Source organism: Vanessa cardui, chromosome 8 (genome assembly GCF_905220365.1).
Source record: "Vanessa cardui chromosome 8, ilVanCard2.1, whole genome shotgun sequence".
NCBI lineage: Eukaryota > Metazoa > Arthropoda > Insecta > Lepidoptera > Nymphalidae > Vanessa > Vanessa cardui.
Window position 1 is genome coordinate 2,152,738 of NC_061130.1, and position 26,053 is coordinate 2,178,790.

The 26,053-nt window shown below is 31.8% G+C and overlaps 2 protein-coding genes across 2 annotated transcripts; both read right to left on the reverse strand.

The window, feature by feature from the left end:
* Positions 1 to 1,692: 1,692 nt before the first annotated feature.
* Positions 1,693 to 16,805, reverse strand: LOC124531999 (GRIP and coiled-coil domain-containing protein 1). The gene is made up of 13 exons (XM_047106612.1): positions 16,505 to 16,805; positions 16,286 to 16,378; positions 15,892 to 16,001; positions 15,332 to 15,477; positions 14,618 to 14,700; positions 13,594 to 13,766; positions 12,616 to 12,832; positions 10,251 to 10,495; positions 9,261 to 9,407; positions 7,140 to 7,349; positions 4,658 to 4,767; positions 3,195 to 3,272; positions 1,693 to 1,991 (listed from the first exon to the last, which is right to left on the reverse strand). Exons 1-13 carry the CDS (start codon positions 16,587 to 16,589, stop codon positions 1,820 to 1,822), a joined length of 1,869 nt encoding a protein of 622 aa, XP_046962568.1. The 5' UTR covers positions 16,590 to 16,805; the 3' UTR covers positions 1,693 to 1,819.
* A 2,977-nt stretch (positions 16,806 to 19,782) lies between these two features.
* Positions 19,783 to 24,722, reverse strand: LOC124531821 (ELAV-like protein 1). Its single transcript, XM_047106358.1, has one exon. It carries the CDS (start codon positions 24,338 to 24,340, stop codon positions 23,258 to 23,260), a length of 1,083 nt encoding a protein of 360 aa, XP_046962314.1. The 5' UTR covers positions 24,341 to 24,722; the 3' UTR covers positions 19,783 to 23,257.
* Positions 24,723 to 26,053: the final 1,331 nt, after the last annotated feature.

Here is a 26,053-nt window from a genome sequence, read left to right on the forward strand (position 1 = left end):
AACACATACATATGCATTGAGTAAAAAAGGGCTATTTTAATATTACAAACAGACACTCCAATTTTATTAAATGTAATAATAGATGTTCTTATATTTATCACCAGAAAAATAATATAACATTATACTATTTTTTCGATTTCACTTAACATCACAACATATTTCTCCAATATTTAAAAAGCTATTGTTTTTTTCTTAAAAATTGTAAAACTATCTACTTAAAATTCATTAAGAACGTTTCGTAATTTTCGTAGACGCATTATTTTGTGACTATTAACAGCTCGTTAAAAATTATACAATAGGCTATTTGACTGGTTTTTATATTATTTAGTAGAAGTTAAGAAACTTAGTAAAAGATGATTTTTTATTTCTCGTACATATTTGCCGAAAAATATCATATTAAAAATTCCATATTTAAATAGCGCGCGAAAAACTTAGATAAAATGGCGATGCAGTGGAGTCGTTGACGTCACTTACCTGTATTTCAATCTGTGGTACATATAGTAGGCAAACAAGGTAACCAAGCAAGTGACTTCATCATAAGCCTGGCATCATAATCAGGAGTGTGTTGTGTCACGTGACAAACTTTAAAAAAATGCATTTTTTTATATGGATTTTCGAATAAATTAAGCTTTAAAGAACTTTCGTTAATAAATAACCATTTTTAAACCTATAATACATACAGATTACAATAATTAACACTTATAAATATATAAATAAATATAAATACGAGACAACATCACATACATTACTCTGATCCCAGTGTAAGTAGCTGAAGCACTTGTGTTATGGAAATCAGAAGTAACGACGGTACCACAGACACACAGACCCAAGACGACATAGAAAACTAATGGTAATCTACATCGACTCGGCCAGGAATCGAACCCGGGACCTCAGAGTGGCGTACCTATGAAAACCGGTGTACACACCACTCGACCATGGAGGTGGTCACTTTATTTTACACATTGTCAAATAGCCTATTAGTAACGATTACCGTTAAGTCATTCGTTGAATATACAAACAAAATATTAAACGCGTCTTGTGAATAAAGTTCATACATCACCCAAACATATTACCCATTAATCACACACAATTCGGATTAATTTACATTAATAATAGTAAATAAAATTTTAACTCTTATTTGTACATAGTTAACGACTTAACTTTTAATAATTCTAATTATGTTTTTATTTTGTATTTGTATGGGACATGGTTTTGCTGTTCGATTCACTATAGCTCAAAAGTCAAGCATTATTATTATGTAGATAAGGTTTAAAATCGTTTAAATATTATTTGTTGATAATAAATGTACATTTAAAAGGGAACAATTGACAATAACTTTAGAAGTACTTACAGATGATTTAATAGTAAAATATAATAATTTAGTTAATAAACAATTAATCCAAAGGACACTGGTATATATTATTAATAAATAACTCTAATACTGTTTCATTCGCTAAAGAAAATTAACAGCAAAGATTGTTTTGATAACACGTTAGTCTCACAATTGGGCAAATATGGTTTTCCGTCTCAGAAAACAATTCTGACATTACTTGTTACCCGCCGTGTTTCTTGCGTTCTATGGGTTTTTCCTCGGGTTTTAGTTATTAGCCTTGTCTGGGGTTCAAGCTAAGACAGTGATTACCCCGTGAAATATAAACAAAAAGGTTTGCCAACGAGAACAAATCAATAATGACGACCAGACTAATACAATCAAGGGATTCCCCGTAAAACGCAAATGAAAAGGGTTGCCAATTTTCAAGTGGAGTTTAATTCTCTAATTTTTTTTTAAACAATCATGTTGGCTTAAAACAGTCCTTATTCACAGCGTGCTAAAGACTATTTTCCTCTCGCTGTCGGTGAAGTGCAGAACGGCGGCGATGGCGTTGAGCATGTGCTTGCGACCCGCATAGTCGCTCGACATGAGGTAAGCCATCACTACGTTCTTTAAGTATTCTAAATTAGCTCCTTCCCTTGATTGGATCCTTCTAAGCCTGGAATTAATGAGAATTTAATACAACAACAACAACCATTTATATTAATTTAAATCATTGTATTAACTAACATGACTGTTTGAGAGTAACAAATGAGTTTCTTGCCGATCTTCTCGGTAGTTACTTTCCAAACCGGTGGTAGCTTCACTTAATTGTTAAATGACGATTCAAAGGTGCTTGTAAAAGCCCACTTGAATAAAGTTTATTTTGATTTTGATTTTGCCTGTAAATTTCCCACTGCTGGGCTAAGGCCTCCACTCTCTTTGAGGAGAAGGTTCGAAACATATTCCATTACGCTGTTCCAATGCGGGTTGATGGAATACACGTGTGGCAGATTTTTTATGAAATTAGAAACATGCAGGTTTCCTCGCGATGTTTTCCTTCATCACCAAACACGAGATAAACACAGAATAAGCACATGAACATTCAATGGTGATTGCCTGGGTTCGAACCCGCAATCATCGCTTATGTATGCGTTCTAACCACTGAGCCATCTCGGCAATTTAACACACATATAGATAAATACAGAACTATTCTGTATGTTATATTAAATAAAGTTCTTAGCGACTCTACCGACTAAAAGAAATTTGATTTTTAAGTATGGACAATTTAGATTAGATCTGCTAGGTTGTATGTTATTTCGATATACTGTAGGTAGTTCACACTTAATGGTATAATACATCATGAAATATTCCATCAAGGATATTTTATTTATCATATATATTATACAAATTTATATTATACAGGCACAAGGGACATTACATCTTAGTTCCCAAGGTTGGTGGCACATTGACGATGTCAGGAATAGTTAATATTTCTTACAGCGTCATTGTCTATGGGTGATTGTGAACACTTACCATCAGGTGGCCCATATGATCGTCCGCCAACCTATACAATAAAAAAAATACCTTTTTTTGTTTGTAAAGTATATTATTTTATCTTATTATATAAAAGTTAAAGCAACAGCCTGTAAATTTCCCAACTGATGGGCTAAGACCTAACTCCCATTGAGGAGGCTTGGAGCTCATTCCACACTGCTCTAAAGCAGTTTGATGCATATACATGCGACATAAATTCGTTGAAATTAGACACATGCAGGTTTCCTCACGATGTTAACCGTTATACGAGCACAAAATGAACTATAACCATAGATTACACAAATGAAAGTTCAGTAATAAGTCGAGACGAGAAATGAGTTTATACCTGTCAATTTCTTCCTTTAGTGTTCTTATCACTTCCTTAAATCGCTCCTTCTCGATCGTTCCCTCGCGCTGACAATCTCTGAAAAAAGCATGTTTTAGTTACATAAAGCTTTAGAAAATAAAGTCATATAAGATATTGTACAAGGTATAGTGAAACCTGGTTAAGTAAAATTTCAAGAGACCTGCAATGTTGTTTCACTTATAGAGGTATTCCACTAACACGTTGTCTCAGATACCCAGGTATAAATAAATACCTGTCTCAGATATAGAGGTGCGCTTTGACATTTTGCAAATAAACACCTTTGGTAGAGTAAAGAAAAACTATAACTTGGAGTCATTGATACATCAAATTACATAGATAGTTGAGTGCGGAATTTGTGGGTAGAAAAAGAATAAAATAGTAAAAATACAAAACAATGTTATCTCAGTTAAAGAACTTTATGCATAAAAAAACCACATGCTGTCTCACTTTTAGAGGTTATTGTAATGATAAAACAAAATGACAAATCCCAGTTATAGAGGTTTGCTTCGTCCCACTAACAGAGGTGATTCAATGCCAAAGTGAAGGGACCGCAGCATGAGTTTCAGTTATGGAGGTATTTCACTTATCCAGGTCCCACTTAACCAAGTTTCACTGTAATTATTATTAATATATAGAAACTGGAAATGGTTTGATCTAGATGGAAATAGATTGGATACATAGCACGAAAATCCGTTTAGACTAATCTTTAGATATTTTCGTGTTGATATCTATTGATATTATTATTGGAGAATTAACACAACACCATTAAAATGTAACGTACTAACATTATTATATTTTTCAACTGTTTTCAATTGTTTTTTTTTCCGACATGTTTAAACCTTCCTTCACGTTCAAACCTTCACGTTCAATACCTCTGTCTATTAAGTAAAACTGTATCAAAATCGGTTCAGTAGTTTTGGAGTTTATAGCGAACATACAAACAGTCAGACGCGGATGATTATTCAAACCACCTCTAACTGTTTAAACCGCACATAACAATACCAAGTATTGCTGTTTAACGGTAGAATATCCCAAGATTAGTTTGATGGTTACACAGTCAGGCTTGCATAAACCCATACTACAAGGTGATTACAACTTTAAATCTGTTTTATTGATCTAATAAAAATGCCTTCATTTCAAAAATCAAAATCAAAATAAACTTTATTCAAATAGGCTTTTATAAGCACTTTTGAATCGTCATTTTACAATTAAGTGAAGCTACCACCGGTTCAGAAAGTATTCTACCGAGAAGAACCGACAAGAAACTCGATAATTACTCTTTTTTAACATTTAAAAAAGTACAAAGTCATGTTAATTAAATATAATTATTTAAATTAATGTATCCTGGAAGTCAACAGATATTAACATCACGCTTTTTTATCATCTATAAAATCTTGTATCGAATAATATGCAGATTAAAAATGAGAAATAAATAGCGTTACCTGTACTGTCCCTCCAGTATGTGCTTCTCGCGCCTGAGTTGCGTGATGTCGAGGTCCTTGCGCGCCAGTTCGTGCGCGTAGTGCAGCATGTGCGGCGGGGCGCTGCCGTCCTGTACAACAAGCATTACAACGTTATACGATATTACCATGACTTCCTGTCTGGAAAATTAGTAGATTTAATGTCAGTATATTTTTAAAACTTCATTTATTTTATATTACAAAAGGAGCTGTATGGACTTTTTGACGGTAGGACCTTGTGAAAGCATTAAGTGTAACCACTGATGGTTAATGTTGTCTTAGATTTTCGCGATGATTACACATTGAAATAAAACTTGTTTTAATGGATTTAAATCGCGTATATTAATTATTTTTATCATCCCGACGTTTCATTAATTGAATGACATAAATAGATAAATGTCACCTCAGTCTACCCGTGACCACGAACGCTGTAAAGTGCTCGAAACGTCGAGATGATAAAAATGATTAATAAACGCGATTTAAATCCGTTAAAACTAGTTTTATTTCACTGATGGCTATTTATAAAACCGCGTTATAGTATTTGACAAATGGTTATCATGTATTTGACAAAAAAGTAAGCTATGTCTTTCCTTGGAGTTTAAGTTTCGTTCACACCAAATTATATCAAATTCAGTACATTAGTTTGGTAGTGCGACAGACAGACTAACAGTTATTTTCACATTTTTATATTAGTATAGGTTTGTGAAATGACCTCTATAATATTAATTGGAACTTTTATGATTCTGACTTATGACTACGTTGGTGTTAATTCAGAATTTCCCAAAAGTACAAACTTTTATATTATAATAGTAGTATAAGCTATTTCAACTTACTTTCATTTATACAGACACGTATAGTACGACACAACTTAGATGTAGCATCGGCAAATTACTGCCGATTTACACAACCAATAGAAACAGCACCCTATCGCGCCATTCGACGCTATTCATCGCTATAGATTCTAGCGTCAGTTCAACCCAAAACAACGAGTGCATTTAAATCGACGTGTCAAAATGACGAATACATTAGGTCATATGATATTACAAGTTATTACGTTTGTGTAAAGATCATATTCACGTAAGAAATAGATATTGTTAATTTGGGATAGCGTACTTAATTTGGATGTGATCGGTTTTACGAATTTTGCCGACGCTACATCTAAGTTGTGTCATACTATACGCACGTGTACGCAAATTCATCACGTGATTCATTATTGTGAATCACGTGATGTATAGTGAGGCTTATATAAGTAATGGAAGTTACTTATAGAGGGCTCATTTCCCTGGACCAGCAACGTATTCATTTTTAAGATAATAACTTTGTGATAAAGTATAATTGTTATTGCTGGTTAAATTATTGATAAAATATATGAATTGTTTATTGCAATTTTCAAGAAAAAAAGGAGTGTTAAGATAGTTAGTTTTTATGTAAATAATATTTAATATTATAAGGAGAATTAGTGTGACTTTTCGAACGTAGTGCGTCAAGCTGACACATGGCTTTTAAAATTCTTTCTCTTTTTGACGGGAGGTGGCGCGAAATACGGTCTACTGTATCATTGTTTTACTGTTTTCGTGATAATATAAGAAAATAACAAATTGATTGAAGTATTTTGTTGTTAATGATTATTATTTTATATACTTGCAATAAAGGAGATATTCCAAATTTGGACATGTCAATGAGCACCGTATAAATCAATGCTAAAAAATCATACTAAGTCCTTAAAAATAACAACCATTTTTTATATTTCGAAATAACGCCGTACAAAAATATTAGATTACTTATAAAAAAGTATTATATGGCAATTTGACGCGCCATGTTTACGAAACGTTCGGAAAAATTATTTATCGTATGTAATAAAATAATACAACTATTAATATCTATTATATCACTTATAAAATATAATTGTATTATTTTTTTATTTTATACTATATATAATATACATTTATTGTACATATCTATTATTTTTGTGTATTGTATACCTATTGTACACCTCAATAGTGTCCTTCTGATGTAAATCATTACTATATATTGATATTAAAAATTAGGAACATTTACAGTTTTAGGTTAATGTTTTCAAAGTAATAACACTACATAATTAATTAAACTTGTCAATTAGATATTTTGACATAATAATAAACGCCATTTATTGACATACTAATAAAATTGCTATATACTATCGCGAAAAATGTAATGTACATGGAAACAAAGTGTAATTCATGAAAAAACACGTAAAATCTAAGTTTTATTAATTTTTTGTAACCTTTAATTATGTGCTCAAGGACATGTCCAGAGCTCCATACAAACTTGGAACATCTCCTTTGTTATCAAAGTAACTTTGTTTTGTTAAAAATATAATATTACGATTTCTAGTTACTATAAAGGTTAAAAAAATAATTAATTGATATTCAAAAAAAAATTAACACACGCGTAAACCTTCACATTGTAATGAGTTTAAACTCACATTCAATACTCCATGGCCATCCTTCCAGTTCCCTTCCTCAGTACTGACTTTCCTCGAGCGATCGTTTCTAGATCTTATGTAGTTATCGGTTTCTTCCAATAAGGTTGCATATCTGTCACGTTGTGTCTGAACTTGTTTTTCAAGACTCTGTATCCTTGTTTTCAGATCAGATACGACCTCTTTGTGATACTCTTTTTCGGTTTTTAGTTTCTGAAAAAAAAATATATTTACATATTTATTCATGAAATATAATATACCATAAAGCAGAATACTGGTATTTTTATTATGTGTCTAGAAGTAATTTTTCATTGACAAATAGTTCTTCAATTTTAGTCTACTAGCCTTTTTAAAAATATTACCGTAAAATTGTAAATACCGTTAGATTATAAACTATCTCGCGAGATTACCTGACCGCGACTGTTGCTAATCGAAATATTATGAACTATTGAAACTTTGTAAGTGATATAAATGTTCACAATATTTCGACAGTTTATAGATTAGAGTATATAGATTTTATTTTTTTTTATTTCATGGTATAGGTTGGCGGTCGGGTCACCTGATGGTAAGTGGTCACCATCACCAATAGACAATGACGCTGTAAGAAATATTAACTATTCCTTACTTCGTCAATGCGCCACCAACCTTGGGAGCTAAGATGCTATGTCCCTTGTGAATATAACCCAAATCACAATCATATTTCACGGTTCACAATATTTCAACAGTTTATAATCTCGCGAGATATATTGTAACGTAGCGATTTTTGTAATCTTACGATGACATATACAATACGTATAATTTATTCTGAGGGTATATATTATTATTATACATGCACATCTTAATGGAATAATTCACATTCGAAATTTGAACTTTAAACTCTTCCTGAATTATTCAAAATGGAGATTTTTGTGGATTATAGAATTATGGAATTAATTAACGTTTGAGTGCATCCAGAGTAACATTTATATGACCATTGACGCTAGAGCATATACATCTTTCTGTATAATATATTACTAGGCCGGTTTAGCAGTTTTGTTTTCAAATTGGCCCATTGGTAAGTGGTCACCTCTGCGCAAAGTGGCGGATTTACAAATCTGCCGCTAGTAGGCTATTCAATTTTGCCGCTCCTACTTTTTTTTTGTAACATTTATGATTTGTGTTCTATCGTCGTCATTACATCGGCTTCTTCCCGAGAGTCAGATACTAGATTAGTTTTCTAAACCGCTATGTAGTGACGAGTATATGGATTACGGACATAATGTGTATATATATAATCATAATTTATTTTTTATTTCTGTAAGATAATAAATTTGGACTAAATAAACTAAACGCAAGAGAGTAATACTCAGTGGCGGATTTACAAATCTGCCGCTATTCAATTTTTGCCATCTTACTTTTTTTTCAACATTTATGATTTGTGTTCTATAGTCCTCATTACATCGGTTTTTTTCCGTTTTTAGTATGATTATAAACTTGGTGATATTTCTGTCAGTTACTAGATTATTTTTCCAACCCGCTATGTAGTGCCGAGTATACGGATGACGGACGTAATGTGTATACATATAATCAGAATTTATTTTTTATTTCTGTAAGATAATAACAAATATGTGCTAAATTTGCCGCCCCTCTAAATCTGCCGCTCTAGGCTCCAGCTTACTTAGCCTATTGGTAAATCCGCCACTGTCTGCGCAAATACTATTGAAACCAATTCTTACATTTACTGGTGGTAGGGCTTTGTGCAAGCCCGTCTGGGTAGGTACCACCCACTCATCAGTTATTCTACCGCCAAACAACAGTACTCAGTATTGTTGTGTTCCGGTCTGAAGGGTGAGTGAGCCAGTGTAACTACAGGCACAAGGGACATAACGTCTTACTTCCCAAGGTTGGTGGCGCATTGACGATGTAAGGAATAGTTAATATTTCTTACAGCGTCATTGTCTATGGGTGACGGTGCCCACTTACCATCAGGTGGCCCATCTGCTCGTCCGCCAACCTAAACCATAAAATAAATAACCAATGCCACCAAGATGTTAATATATCCGTCACACCTTCAGTTACACACGCTTGTCAATACAATATATGCAGGTTGGATGGTACCAACACCAGATTAATATGAAATCTTACCTCTTCGTGTAGTCTTAGGGAGTCAAGTTTGTCCTGCTTTTCATCCTCCAGTAACAGTATATAAGTTTCGATTTTCTCCTTCAACACCACCATCTCACTCTTCAGATCTTCCATCTCACTTTCAACCTCTTGCCCGCTCTCTTTAACCTTACAATGGAAGAAAAAAGACCTTTAAATTGAATATCAATTTAGATCATTTATATGAAAGATATATTTTTAAAGTATTTTATTACCACTAATTTGATTTACGCTTAGTGGAAATAAAGAATAAATGAAGTTAAGCTCTCTGACTGGCGAAAAACAAACAGTGCACTAATCAAATCAAATCAAAACAAACTTTATTCAAGTAGTAAGCTTTTAAAAGCACTTTTGAATCGTCATTTAGCAACTATATTAAGTGAGGCTTCCACCGGTTCGTAAAGTAGATTCTACCGAGAAGAACCGGCAAGAAACTCAGTTGTTAATCTTTTTCAACATATAAAAAATACAAAGTCATGTTAGTTAATACAATTATTTATAATTTATAATATTTCCTATTGACAGTATACACAAGATTCACTCATTATTTAATCTGAAACTCTTACGAGTTTTCACCACATGAAGCGGCGAGCCCCTCATACCCCCATTATGTGGCCTTATCTGAAGGCCGGCACTGAAGGCGCCAGAATACCCAGTAAAGAACTAGCTTTACCTACTCCGTCTTTATTTGGCCATCACGAGATCGCTTATGCATTCTACCGTGGCCAAAAATGAGTCTCCAAGCTAGAACTCCAAGGGTACAGAGAACCCCCTACTCTCAGCGACGCTTACAATGGGGGGAGAAGGTACGCAAAGCGCTCGTATCTTCTCCCCGAACTTCTTCTTCGAAGCGAATCTCCTAATGGATGGGTGGTGATTACTTGCCCATTCAAATTCCTAGAGATTAATCCATCAGAGCCAAAAGTGGCAAAAGGACTAAACCGACACTATATTAAAAAAAAAAATTGATACCTTGGCATTCTGTAATTTATAAGTTTCGAATTCGATTTTCAAACTCTCCAGCTCCGATCGGCACTTGCTGTGAACGTTCTCGTAGCCGTCCAGCTTGAATACCGCTGACAAATCGATCGGGTTGCCAAGCTTATCGTTTTCCGCTATCAGCTCCTTCTTCAGTATGTGTATCTTGTCTATCAGCGTTTGAAGGTATTCGCTGTCCGCTAACTTCTCGTTATCTGTTTCGCTTACTTGATTTTCATCTAAAAATATATTGTGATTTATCAAAATTATTATTATTATTATTCCTTGTTACATAAACTATCTGTCAGTGAAAGTCCCATCAAAATCGATCAAGCGTCGCAGAGATTAGCCAGGGAACAAACAAGGAGACGAAATTGGAACAGAGAATACTTCGGTATATATACCGTGTATACATATAAATTAATTTAGTAAAAAGCTTATTTTAATATCACAAACGACGTTCCAATTTTATTATATACATAACAACAACAGCCTGTAACTTTCCCACTGCTGGGCTTAGCCCTCCTGTCGTAATCTGACAGTTTAACTTCGATAGATTACAATATATTTCGACGGTTTAAAAGTGTAGTCGAGTAGAGTGTGTACACCGGTTTTCATGGGTACGCCACTCCGAGGCCCTGGGTTCGATTCCTGCCCGAGTCGATGAAGAAAAAGTTCATTAGTTTTCTATGTTGTTTGTGATACCGTCGTCACTTAGTATCTCGAAACATATTGTATAAATTTCATAATGATTATAGTGAAGGTTCTGTAGTAAGTTTCGAGTTCTCACAGAACTCAGGCAGTGTCTGTGTTATTACTAAATTAGGATAAGATAAATAAATATGTCATGGAAATATGTACAGTAAAGTAAAGTAACAGCCTGTACATTTCCCACTGTTGGGCTGAGGCCTCCTCTTTCATTAAGGAGAGGGTTTGGAACATATTGCATTACGCTGTTCCAATGCGGGTTGGTGGAATGTGGCAGGAACATATGGCAGAATTTCGATGAAATTAGACATATGCAGGTTTCACGATGTTTTCCTTCAATGCCGAACACGAGATGAATTATAAACAAAAATTAAGCACATATATATATTGCCTGGTTTTGAACCCACAATCATCGATTAAGATGCACGCGTTCTAACCACTGGGCCATCTCAGCTGAATATAATGGAAATATACAGCATAAAAAATATTCATAAAGAAAATGTCATGCTGATACATAATCTCATTATTTAAGACAGCTCTCTCTTTAAGCTTCCCAATATCCAGTAGAAGTATAGAAAAAATAATATATTACAACACAACTTAGATGTAGCATCAACAAAACCGATCACATCCGAATTAAGTACGCTATCCCAAACTATCAATATTTATTACTTATGTGAATATGATCTTTACACAAACGTAATAACTAGTAATATTATATAACCTAATGTTTAACACGTCGATTTACACGTACTTGCTTTCGGGGTCGAACTGACGCGGGAATCTAAAGCGACGAATAGCGTCGAATGGCGCGATAGAGAGCTATTTCTATTGGTTGTGTAAATCGGCAGTAATCGGTTTTACTGAATTTGCCAATTCTACATCTAAGTTGTGTCGTACTACACCTTAGTCTTAGAACTAGCACGCACTGGTAACTTTTGTCACGGTGACTGTTTCGTTACTCTTGTCGAGTCCGTGAATATGTACAGATGCAGACACAAATGTCACGTCGTAACGTGCGCGCACTTCCATACATATTCATGGACTCGACAAGAGTTCAATACATATTTTGTAATGTTTTTTATGTACGGAAAAATATTAATGTTTTTATGAGAAAATGTGATTCTCATAACATTGGTACAAGGAACAAACACACTCTTGTTACTCTTGTTACTCGACTGCATAGAGTCAGTAACTCTTTTGTGGGGCAATGTATACGCTTCTACAACAGGATCCCAGAAAGCGTTCAAAATGCTTCTGTTGCCAAATTTAAAAAAATTGTTAAGGAACGCTTGTGTGCAAAAGGTTACTATACAATTAGCGAGTTTATGTTTGATAGCACACCTTGGGAATGAAACGATCGCCTCCTGGCTATTTCTAATCATATACTACTATGTATCTTACTAATTTGACAGAAAAAAAACAAAAAAAAAAAGACCCGCTGAGTTTCTTTCGCCGGTTCTTCTCAGGTCAGGGTGTTCATTTTTCCGAACCGGTGGTAGTGTTCATTTGACAATCAATAAGTAAGTGTAATGCTTCTATATTGAATAAAGGAATTTGAGTTTGAGTTTTGAGTTTGAGTGACGTAACAGTCATCGTGACAAATGTTACCAGTGCGCGCTAGTTACAGCGCAATCAATCAATGACTCACCGATCACGCTGTTACCGGCCATTTTGTCGAGGATTCTCCCGTTGAGCGAGTCCCTGAGCTGCTGTATGAGCTGCTGGTCTCGTCTCCGGAGCAGGTCGTATTCCCCGATGGTCTGCGAGAGTTCTGCCAGCTTTCCTTCCAGCAGCGCGACTCTCTCCTCTTGCCTCGCGCAGATCTTCCGTGCCGATTCCTCAGCGCGTTTCGCTTTTATTTGCTCCTTTAATTTTGTAAGATAAATATGTTTATTTTCATTGAAATAATTGTTTAGGTATTTCATATCCTATGACAGATTTTTTTTTTACTGTGCCCGCGTTCTAGTATGTGTTTGAATTTAACAAAAAAAATATATTGTAGCCTAAGTTACTCCCTATTATATCAGTTATCTGCCTGTGAAAGTTCCGTCAAAATCGGTCGAGCCATTCCAGAGATTAGCCGGAACAAACAGACAGACAAAAATTGTAAATATTTTGGTATATGTACCGTTTATACATACATATGCATTGAGCAAAAATGGCTATTTTAGTATATACATACAGACACTCCCTCCAATTTTATTATATGTATAGTAAATATATATTATATGTACAATAAACTGATGAAACCTTTTTTTAAATATCATTTTCAATTTAAAATACATTAGGTTTTTTAAAACCAGCAAGTAACTTTTTTCTCTATAATTAGTTAGCCATAATATTCATGGATAGGCTATATCCCATGAGATTAGTCTTATCTTCTAAGTTTTGTTTCGTTCAAATTTGAATGAAGAACACTTTTCTTTATTTAGGTCACACATACAGGCTGCCTCCCTATGATTTTTCTATACATTGGACCATCACGGCTTTCACATTTCACTGATACAACATTCCTGCCACAAGTACAGACTAGCTAGTTAAAAGTCAGTCAGTTAAAAGTCAAAGGTACCTTTATAAGATTATAAATATTTAGAAGAGTTTGTATGTAAAAGTATTAAAAAGAAACCTCTCGTATAGCAATGGAATGCGATTGCTCCAACAGAGCCAGTTTCTGTTGCAGCCTAACAAGCAGAGCCGGCGTCTCGACCGTCCTCGCTTCGGCCCTTTGTAATCTCCTCTGAGAAGCTTCTAGGGAACTATTCAGATCACGAACTCGCTTCTCCAATTCTGCCTGAGATGCTGGAACATATTTTTATAAGAAATTAAAACCTATAATCAACATTATAATTTATTACTAGTCGCCCGCGGCTTCGCTCGCGTTTTAAACAAACAATTGCTTCTTATCTTCATCGTTTGTATTTAATTAGCTATAGCCTCGTTAAAGTTTGTGAGCAATTTTAGTTGTTACATTAAAGCTTATTGAAAGTTATCAACAAAAAAAAAGGATCTGTGTACAGATAGGATAAGCAAAATATGCTGAAGTCTTTTGTTTTCAGCCTATTAATGTTTTATATATCTCTACTGATAGAACAAATACGAAAATAACTTTGTCTATCTGTCTGTTGTTCTCTTACGATCAAACCACCCAAAATTTGGTTTAAAGCAATTTGAACTCCAAATAATGGACATAGGCTACTACTAATGCCTAATACCTCATCAGGTTGATCATGACCAACTTCCAAAATCAAAATCAAAATCAAAATAAACTTTATTCAAGTGGTCAATTAACAATTAAGTGAAGCTACAACCGGTTCAGAAAGTAGATTATACCGAGAAGAACCGGCAAGAAACTCAGTAGTTACTCTTTTTAACATTTAAAAATACAAAGTCATGTTAGTTATTACAATTATTTAAATTAATATTTATGAAACAAAACATGAGCAAACCAAAGACAACTAGTATTAAATTTGATTTGATTATTTACATATTGAAAAAAAAAATACATTTTTTTTGTTCAAGGTAGTAATTTAGTCTTGGATTATTAAAAAAGAATAACAGCTAAACAACAACAGCCTGTAAATTTCCTACTGTTGGGCTAAGGCCATTACTGTTATACTACTGTAAAAAGAACACAACCTACTAATTCTCACCTTGTGCTTCTGTGTTATGTACAACTTTATCCTCTAGCTTCTCTTTGGTTTTTCTCTCAGAATTTAGTTTCATATGTAATTCCCTGGAAAAGGATTGAAATTTGTTATATATAATTAATATTAATTAGTAACAGAATTTGAATTTACGAACAAGCAAATTTTCTTAATTAATTTACTGAGTAATAAAAAGTCTTTTTTAAACTGTTAATAGTGGAATGTTAATAAGTCAAAAAATATGTAACTTATAGGTTCTTGTCTACCAAGTACCAACTCTTTACAATAGATGGTACCAGGCAGGCTTGCTAAGACCTATGACTAGTAAAAAAGTTATTAATATTTTGAGAAATTCTCATTTTAAACAAACACATCTCTGCAGTTTATCATTTTATGCTTTTGATTAGTTTTCTCTATTGGCCTGATAATTTTATTGACATCCCACTAAATCCCAATTTTCCTCTGGTCTGGTCTGGTCTAACCTTGCATAACTTTATATTTTGTGTTAGAATACCTTAACTGTTCTGAGGAGTGTTTCCTTTAATTGAATAACATTACAAAAGAAAACTTATAAACAATATAACTTTATATTTTGTGTCAGAACACCTTAACTGCTCTGAGGAGTGTTTCTTTTAATTGAATAACATTACAAAAGAAAACAATAACTTTTTCTTCAAAATTTTAATATAATTTTGTTCTTAATAGATATTGTATACTCACTTCAGCATTGCGGCATGATCAGCCCTCTCCCTCTCTCTTTCTTGAATTTCATAAGCAATCTTAGCTTTAAGATTACCAACTTCTGCTAAATGTTGCTGAACCAATGTTTTTGTATCTTCCCTTGCTGAAGCCAACATGTTCTCGTACTAAAAATAATCAAAATGAATAAAGTACAACAAGATAAATTATTTACAGACATCTGTTACTAACATTTTTCCCTACCAGCCAAAGAATTGGCATCAATATAAATGTGGTACACATTTATTTCAGAATAAGAAAATTAATTCAACATAAAAGCTTTTTGAATATTGCTAACAAAGTACAAGGTATGACTGATACTCAGGATTTGACCACAGATCATTATAAGCTCTTTCAACCGAGAAGAACATGTTTAATATTTTTTTATGATAATAATAATAATCTAATACAATATAGAAATGGGAGCATTGCCATAATTCCATTTGGTGACTATTCATTTTGATTTGTTTTTCTGTATTTAAATATTGATTGTAAATAATTCTTATATAGTAAAATAAATGGATTACAATCTAAATATTTACCTTATCCCTAGTCAACTTCTTATCAGTCTGGAAGGCCTCTTCCATTCGTGCTTTTTCTGCTGATAGTGTCGATAGTGACAGTGTGAGAGCTGCAATGGAGTCTTTTGAGCCTGAAAATATTTGTTTACTTATTTAGATAAGAAACACACCACAATCAACAATAATATCTGTAGACATAAAAATATTTATATACATACAATATTAACGGACTTATTGTCTTTTATATAACATTTTTAACTAAATGTACAATAATAATTATAATTAAATTAGAATGTCATAATTATACTACTGTTAATTTATAGGTAGGTTATTAACCTCGGCAGACGTAATTACGTAAAGCAGAAAGATTTTGTAAGTCAATTTAATGTGTAAATAACATTTGGTTCAAACATACCATCTTCATTATTTTCAGTCCTATTTAATGCCTTCAAACTTATCTCCAGGGCCTCTTTTTCTTTCGCAAGACCTTTATATGCAGCCACAACATCTGCGGATTTAGAAATATTTCATTTATTATCTATGAGTGATAGAAAAATTATGAGAAAGCTTAAAATTAAACGAACCATATGCCCTTTTAAATTTCTATGTAAAACCGAAATAAATATTGTTTTACCTCTTAGTCGACCTTCGTAACGCTTAATTTGATCTGCTTGTTTCGTTATTGTCGAAATAAGTTCTTGTTTTGATAATGATTCCATTATATTATCAAAGAATTAATGTTTCAAAAGTTATAGCCCAATTGAAATCCTTATGAAAGTTGTTCGCGAGGTATCAATATTATATAATGTATTTCAATTCACATAAGGCTGATTATAAATATCACACAAATATTATAAAAATCATATTATTTTCTAAAATATTATTATATCACAACAATCACAATTATTGGTATGTATGTATTCATTTTTCTGATATTGACATCTGTCAATGGTCAAATTGTCATAAGCGTGTTGACGATGACTTGTGTCATTCTCATAGAGATGTACTTATTACGTGTATATCTGATTTAAATGCTTAATATTCTGATAAGCATTTATTTCACATTATTAATCCATATACAAACAAAACAATTTATGTGTTAGTAAAAAAACATATATAGCATAGCAACTTTTGTAATCAAATACTTATTTCGGATTGATATCAAATCAATTAAAAAATACGTTCATAATAATGAATAAAGTATATCGAACATTGCATGCTGCATACTGTAACCGTAATAAGTAAGACTTACAGTTTTTTTTTTATTTTCTTACTAACCGTGTACCACAAAATCACTGCAACTTTTCACTTATTATTAATACAAGCCTAAATTTTCCGATTTCCATATTTATAAAATCTAACTGAGTATAATCTTAGTACATATATAAGTACAAACACTAAAAAACATATTAGTATGTAGATTGATTTCTCTTTTTTCATTATGAATTTTGTCTTCCTGTAAAAATTGCTATTACAGATATTCTTATTAGAAGGCTACAAATAAAATTATGTACGCTGTAAATTTTGCGTCGTCCATTTTTATACAGTACCTTTATCCACTGATTTGTATATATCGCATAATTCGTAATTCCGGTTCGTTTCATTTCGAAAAAAAATGTCACAAAGGATTCAAATTTCTTTTCTCTTTCCAAATGATTGAAATTGTGATAAACCACATTATTTTGCCAAGTCTTTGGAATTTCTCTCTCTGAGTTTGAAATATTACTTTGATCAATGATTTTTGATCAAAATTAAATTGTTCTCTTTTTCTTTACTTGTTAAACAAAATCATAATTAACTCAACTTTTAATTTTAATCCGTCTTGTACACAGATTATAAAAACTGACTGAAGATAAATGAAAAAGAGATTCTCGACTCTACGACTTGCACGTATTTTGTTTTGAGAATTACAAAAGATTTTAAACTCAATAAGCGTGTTTCTTTTACGGTAATATCCTTTGACATTTTACCTTTGAATTCTAATACTGCTGACCTGGTCATTTCACAGTAGTCAAATGTGGTCGCTCAAGATGGTATGTAAGCAATATTGTAAAAATAAATGTTTTTAATAACCCGGTTATACAGCATTCAGCCGGGACCATTGATTTTGGTCAGTATAACCGGTGTGTTATTCTAAAGGACGTGGAAATAAAAGTTTTTTTTTTTATAAATGTTTAATTCGACTTATTAATAATGCGACTTGACCATCAGCTGGCAAATAACTGAATGATTTTTTGAAAAAAAAATAAGCTAGAGTAATTGATTTAAATTACTCTAGAATAGTACATTAAATATAGATAATACTTAGAATACTCTACAATTCAGAAAAATACGTTTTTCTTATAAAGATTTTCCAAAAGTTCTACGTAGGATCTACTTATCATCTATTCGGCACTGCTGGAATTGTTGTGTTTCGGTTTTAAAGGTGGTTAAGCCAGTGTAACTTTGGCATCAGAGACTTAACATCTTAGTTCCAAGGTTGATAGCCCATTATCGATGTACGGAAGGGTTAACATTTTTTACTGCTCCAATTTATTTGCGCAAAGATAACGTTCCATCAGGTTGCCCATATGCTGGTCCGCGAACTTAATAAAAAAATATACAGATACGAAATGACAAACATTTTAATTGTTAAAAAATTTGAGAACAGTTTATTTATTTCGCAGTTATATATGTTTCCCTCCCGTAACGAAAAACGTTCAAATATGTTTCTTTAAATAAAAACTGCCAGTACCAATTTTTAAATTCATTGAAAACATTTTTTTTAATAGCTATTTATTTTATTTGTAGTTGCGACATACTACCCGAAAATTATATTATTATTACCAAGATATAACGCAAAAAATACTTGGGGTGTAGGGGAAAATGTATGACACACACTAAGGGTAGATAGATCGCTTGGCTTGAAACCACCTATTGATTATATTTTAATATTTGTTTAGGTGTCTACTTATTTTAAAAAATCTAGTCCCAAATCTGGATAAGAAATTAGTACTAAAATAATATAATCTTGAAAATTCTATAAGCAGCTACATGGTCCGAATATCATTTGAGGTTATGTCTTTTGATGACTTGATTTTTTCGGCTGTATGACAATAATTTAAATAGAGAAATCCATGAAAAAAAAATGTAGAAAGTAATTATTAAAATCGAAATAAAAACCGCTTCCGTTTTTCTAAAACAAACTAAAATACTTTCGCTAATCATAAAATATTCATCTCAAATCGCGTTTGTAACAAAATAAAATAGGTACCTGCTTACTATGCTTAAATTAATTTCTAGCAAAATTATATTAAAAAAATAGCGTTTAAGAACAAAACTGCAACATATTTTGATGCAAAATCTGACCTACTTTTCTCGATGGGGTGCAGGGTGACTTAAATTTACAACATCGGACAACCCTCTATCTATTGCAGCCTAGTATGGGTTCAATGAACTTGATTTAGGGTGACATGGCTACATTCACCCCTCGTAGTAACATCGTAGTAAATATGACTTACCGAATATATCCTGCTCCCTTATTTCGTGTTCCAGCAGTTGTTTAATATCAATCGAGATTTATTTTTTGGATTTTGATAACTTTTCGTATACATTACCGACACGTAGCCTCACCATTTTGTTTTTTTCTTTCAATAAAATTGTATGAGATCTTATTTACGATACGTACGTATATTACTTTATTAAATAATATCGGTGTTTTTGTTTCTTACTATAATGGATTTGTTGGTAGTAAAAAAATTAAAATAAACAGAATAAATTTAACTTAATGATATCTTCTACACAAATTCTAAATAATATGTATCGAGTTTATAGAAACTTGATTTCTCTTATACGACTAATGGGTAACTATTTATTATTAGCATCCAAACATCTCAAAAATTGTTGTATGTATTTTATTAATAATGGTTAATAAAAAGGGATAAATGAAAGAATATTTTTTACATTATTGCTAATGTCGATATTTAATGTCTATATCAATATTCCCTACTCAGATTACATTCGTTGACATTTCAAGATTAATGTATTGTAAGCCAAACGTTTCAACACATTGTCGGCGATTTGTACTCTGTCTTACAATTCTATCTATGTCCTAGGCCAAACCTTACGTTACAGAACCCAAACCTGCCCAGAACGAAAAAAAAAAAAAAAAAAAACAAAATTTATTAAATGTTAGGGATAAATAATCGCTTAAAATTGAATATGTTAGTTAATAACTGATACTATACTAAACAAATAAATAGCACGAAAAAATTAAAAACAAAACAATAAATGGGTCAGGTGCGTTTTTAATCGATTCCGCCAAAATGGTGTTAGCCATTTCAGTCGGTGTATGGATGGCGATAAAAACGATATTGGCGTGAACATTCTCATATAACGCTGTGCTTCTTCATTCAATTGTAAGCATATATTCAAGTCAGGGACAACACAACACGAACTATGCTATACTTTTAAATTCATAATCCAAAATATTTTGGGCGTTAACATTTACTTATTTTGAGCACATTAATATTTATTTGTCTGAGTTAGTAATTCGATGTTTGTTTAGTGTAAGAAATATATCGGTAACATTTATTAATTACTTAACATTACTGTTTAAGACGTGGAAGAACTTTATATTTAACTAATTTAAATGGTTATAAATTTACTTTTGAGATTCATGCACTGAAATGTATTTGTTCGGGACATTTACTTTATATTTTCTTATATAATTAAAAGGGACATTACGAAATTTCTTATAATAATATAACTGTAATATCGATCACAAAATGTACTAATAATGAGTGATACGAGCGCTGTGATTGACAAAAATAAAAACAAATAAAATAGAATAGCAATTAATCTACTTTGTACTACATTAATTTGAAATTTCGTGCGAGTATTGCATACATTTATGTGATTAGTAAGTATTGTAAATAAAAATAAAATAAAGAAAAATCTAATTTAAAGTGCGGTATTGCAAAATTTTTGTTTACAACCCAAAATATTTTGAAATATATCTATTGTGAGGTACATTTACCTGTGACTAGTTTTGTACACACCATTCGTTATAATTTCGTGTGCTTCGTATTATACTTATGTAAAAACACCACACCAACATAATTTTAAACCAAAACCTAAGCTACATTTAAATTACAGAACACAGTTTTATTTTTAAATACTTAAGGTACTTAAACATTTAACGTTGCGCAAATTATAAGTGACTAGTACGATGAAGTTAAGTACTTTAATAAATAATTATTTATCTTAATGAAATATTTATACTTACCAGTAGTAACCTTAATACACTCACATCAGATACGTTGACTGTCCACTTAATTGTTCATAAAAAATATGAATAGAGACATAATAGTCAGTCATTATTCTATAAAAAATCGCGAGAATATCGACTTATTTAATTAATTCAGATCTTACATATTCCGGCTCAGCAACGTGAATGATGTGCGTTAACTTTCATAGAAATTAAAAATACTTATTACAAAAATGCATTATACAAGCCCCATACATTTGAGAAATTCTGACCACAGCAGTACTTGTCAATGATATGCGTTTATCATTTATCTAGAAATAATTTAGCTATGACGAAAAAACTACTAAACATGAATAGTTTGCATTAAATATAAATAATGAGAAAGGTATAAGGTATATTATAAGGTTGAATTACTGATTATTTTATACCCAACTAATTTTGAACTTACGCTAATACAATATATTAATAATTATAACATCAAAAGAAATCTATAATAGTACTATTTACTAATACGATAATAAATTATTAATTATACATTACTTAAATGTAATAATAAATAGCGATTATACAATCAAATGAATTAGAGAGACAATATCATGAAAGTCAAATAGCAAGAACATAGGTCATATCAGATTTCCTATGCTTTGCAACACACTACAAAAGCCTCATAGCCATTATACTTAGATACCGATGAGAGCTAGTCTTTTTCATATTAAATTCTATGTCACCGGGATCTATTTATAAGACTTTTCTTGAAGGATAACCAGGAGTTGCTTGAAGCAAAATATTCGAGATGGTATCCTCCAGAAAACATTTTAAACAACTTGACTCCTAATATAAACATACAAATGTGGTCGCAAATAGAATGCGTCATATTCAAGATTACAAAATTTCGTTTCATAAAATGTTGATCGATTAAAATTTTTCGTCATGGTCCTCCAACATCATAATTTTGATTCAGTTATTTGGCTGATTGAAATGCGTTTCGTCAAAGCAAACATTTTGTTATCCATAGAAGTTTTATAAGCAAACAAAAGTTAAAATTTAAATTAGGTACATATTTAATTAATATGGCTCTATATAAGTGATTTTTAATAAATCTTACATAGGACTTTGTGCATGAGTCAAGCTCCAGATAATCATTAATTAATGATAGATCTCTATTTAATTTTTTAATTAAAATAGAAGCTTCTATGGAAGTAGTTTATACATAATGTATTCATGAATATTTAATCTAATGATTAAATCAGTCACATTTTTGACATCTTTGGTAGACTTACACAAAAACACATTAGGTGTACATTTTTGTTTTTTAAATATACAATATATTATTGCTGAATTACTATTTCCATGTATAAATAGATGTTTATAATTGCACTGTTATCATAATATATATTTTAATTTTTTTTACTTATAGTAAATTTTAATATTGCACTGGTGATATTTGTAAAAATAAATATTTTCTTTTTATTTCAGATAATGATCTATCAACATTATTTTTTATGTCAATTATTATTCATTAGCTTTATGGAAAGGTAATATGTGGACAATATTTCTGATGTTCACTATGTTTTATCTGTGGTTATTTAAAATTACTTACATCCTCCTTACATCTTTACACATTAGATTTAGGACTATATGAATGTCATGGAGTCATAAACATCAGAATCAAAGAGTCATCATTGTAAAAGTAGCTAGCATTCATATCTCAACATTTTAAGTCACAAGATTATTTTGTCATAATTATGCAAACATATGACCTTTTACAATTAAAGAGTATTATAGTTTATTCACTGTTAATCTATTAGAAATTTAATGGAATAAGACAAGTGAATGAGTGACATATAGACCAGCTTAGTCACATAGTTGGACATTTAAATGATTTAGCTGTTTAATGTTTGAATTGTCCTTATCGTCGTTTAAATAATACTTTCCTTAGCCATTACTGTGATGTTTCTTATGTGTGACAAGTTTGTTTGTACTTTTATAATGAACACTGGTTTAGAATTGGTGTCATGTCATGATTTGCATCACTATTACCTAACAATGCTAGATTAATCAAACAGATGACAAACCATGACAGAGTTTAAGATCAACATTTTGCATTAACTACAATTTATTGACTAGATTTTAAATAGTTTAGGATTTACTCTTATTGGTTTTGAAGCTGACCTGCAGCACTTGACCATTTAAGGAGTAGCCGTTCAATGACTGAATAGCTACGACGGCTTCGTCATAGTTTGTCATAGTAACAAAACCATAGCCTTTGCACTTGTTGGTAGTGGGATCTCTTATTATCTTAACACTCTGGACGGCACCGAATGGGCCGAATAATTGCCAAAGGATGCTTTCTTCTGTATCAGCTCCAATATTGTACACAAAGATGCACCAACCCGAACCCCCCAATGCATTACCTTGTACAAGAGGATCAGCTAATGGTGAGTACCGCTGGAGACCTTTATTAATAGCAAGAAGAGCCTTACCAGCAGGCCCAAGGAAACGGCGAACGGTAGGTGGAGCCAAGTATGTAGCTAATGGAGCGAGTGCCTTGTTCTGGTTACTCGGATTATTTGCACATTTCACTGTCATAGGCCCTGTACCTCCTGGTGGTACAGTACCATTCAGCTCACGTATAGCACTCTCAGCTTCAATTCTCTGATCGTATCTTATAAATGCTACACCTCTTGATGGTCCCTGAAGACTTTGCTCATCAATTCCTGCTTGCAGTAAATGCCCTACATTTACATTCTCATGCAGGATCCTGGAACTGATTATTGTGCCATAGGGGCTAAACAGCTTCTCCAAATCTTGCTGTGTCATGTGTTTAGGCAAACCAGAAACGTATAGGTTGGCGCCTTTAATGGCATCGGAGCTCGGACGGGCGTAAGACACTTTTATGATTTTATTCTGTAATCGAAGACCATTCAGTGTGTTCACTGCCTTTTCAGCATCTTCAGGCTTATGGTAATTGACGAAGGCATATCCCAGACTTTGTCCATTCAGAATGTGGTCGGGAAATACGGTAACCTTGTCTCTTATTAACTTGCAACTCTCTACTTCACCTACACTCGAAAATAGTGATCTTATCTCTTCTTGAGTCATTGTTTGTGGCAGATAATTAACTATAAGATTAGTCTTAGATTCATTATTGCATGGTTGAACTTTACTACCATTTTGCGTAGGCTGATTTGCATTTACGGCATCAAGTGTATTAGCCATCATTTTCACTAAAATATTTACACCGAAATGAAAGAAATGTCACCGGAATGGAGCCCAGAAGGTTTAAAACAGATAAATCTGAATTATAACATAGATTTCTCACACGTAATATGAACTTCAGCTCGCGTTGGTTGAAAGCATATGCAAGGAAAGAAAATCAATAAGATGCTGTTCACTCTCGTACTTATCCCGTTTTAGGCGGTACAGTACCAAGTCCGTTGAATCAAAACGTAAGCAGAAACACAAATAAACGTTAGTTTATTAGATATTATAGAAAATACTAAAGTAAAGTGAAAAGGAAATCAACCAAAAATCTATGCAACTTGCGACCTATTCTCGTAAATTCATTTCTTTCACTTCACTTTCTTTTTAAAATGTTGCTACACTACAGGTACATATTTAGCTAATATCTTCCGAAGAGTCAAATTCAGTTTATTAATTGTGTTACAAAAAATAAATATATGTGTGAGTTGTTATGAATGGCATATATTTATTAATTAATAGTAAATAGCTAAATTAATGTTAGTTTCTCATTTATAACGTCATAATACATTGATTATAATTAAAATTACAAATAAATAATGCAAAATAATGTAATGCAAATGACATGATAATATTTCAATTTGTATTGAAAAAAAAAATAGAATAAGTAGTAAAGTTTAAAATGTTAAATTAAGTTCTTTTACGAAATATATCTGTTGTAACTGAAATAAGTTATTATTCGTTATAAGTTGGTTTGTTTCAATTGCGTTTGTATCTGTACAAACATATATCAGAATTTTAAATTATCGTTTTATGTTTTACAAACAAATTTATTTAAATATATTAAATTTGATAATAATAATAAATTGGTTGCAAATGATATAACTGTAACATCCCACATTTATGGCAAATATATCTTTATATGGTAATACTATCGCAATGCTACCAATAGTAATGTTGCCAACACAATACAAGTACGAAGGTGCATTTATAAATGAAGTTATGTTAACATTTTTAACTAAATGTTTTTTTAATGTCCAACTTTTAATAAATAAAAAACATTATTATGAAAACCATAAAATAAAATAATTGTTACTCACACAAAAAATAACTTCTACTAATGTTTAAATAGTCAAACAAATTATTCAAAATCACTCACACATTTATTTCAATAGTTTTATTATGCTAGTTTTGTGAATGACGGAAAGGCAAGTTAGACAGTGTTGTAAAATGATCCAGGCAACAAAGAAAAAAATAATGCTTATATTATACTTTTAAAATTAACAAATATAGTTCTTTTAGCGTTTGTTTAAATTTTAGCAATATTTAATTATTATTTCTAAAAAATATTAATGTATGATTTAAGTTACCTTCTTAAATTTTTAATAGAAAAAAATACATAATAGACGCGAAATGCGTATCGCCCTTTCGATAAATTTAAAACAATTCGGTCTACGTTTTAAATTTAATTAAACACACTGAGACCTAGTTAGATATGCTCAATGAAATTGATATAAATATCAATATGTAATCTTTACGTTAAATAAAAGTGTAACGTGTAAATTAAGACATATTTTTATATATTAATTGTAACAACATCGTTATATAATCAAAGTACAGTGTTAATCATTATAGCAATATAAGTATACCTTAAATAATGAAATAAATTACCATGACGACTATTTCACCATACAAAAGTAATTACTACACTATTAAAATGCCGTGCAGCGGAAA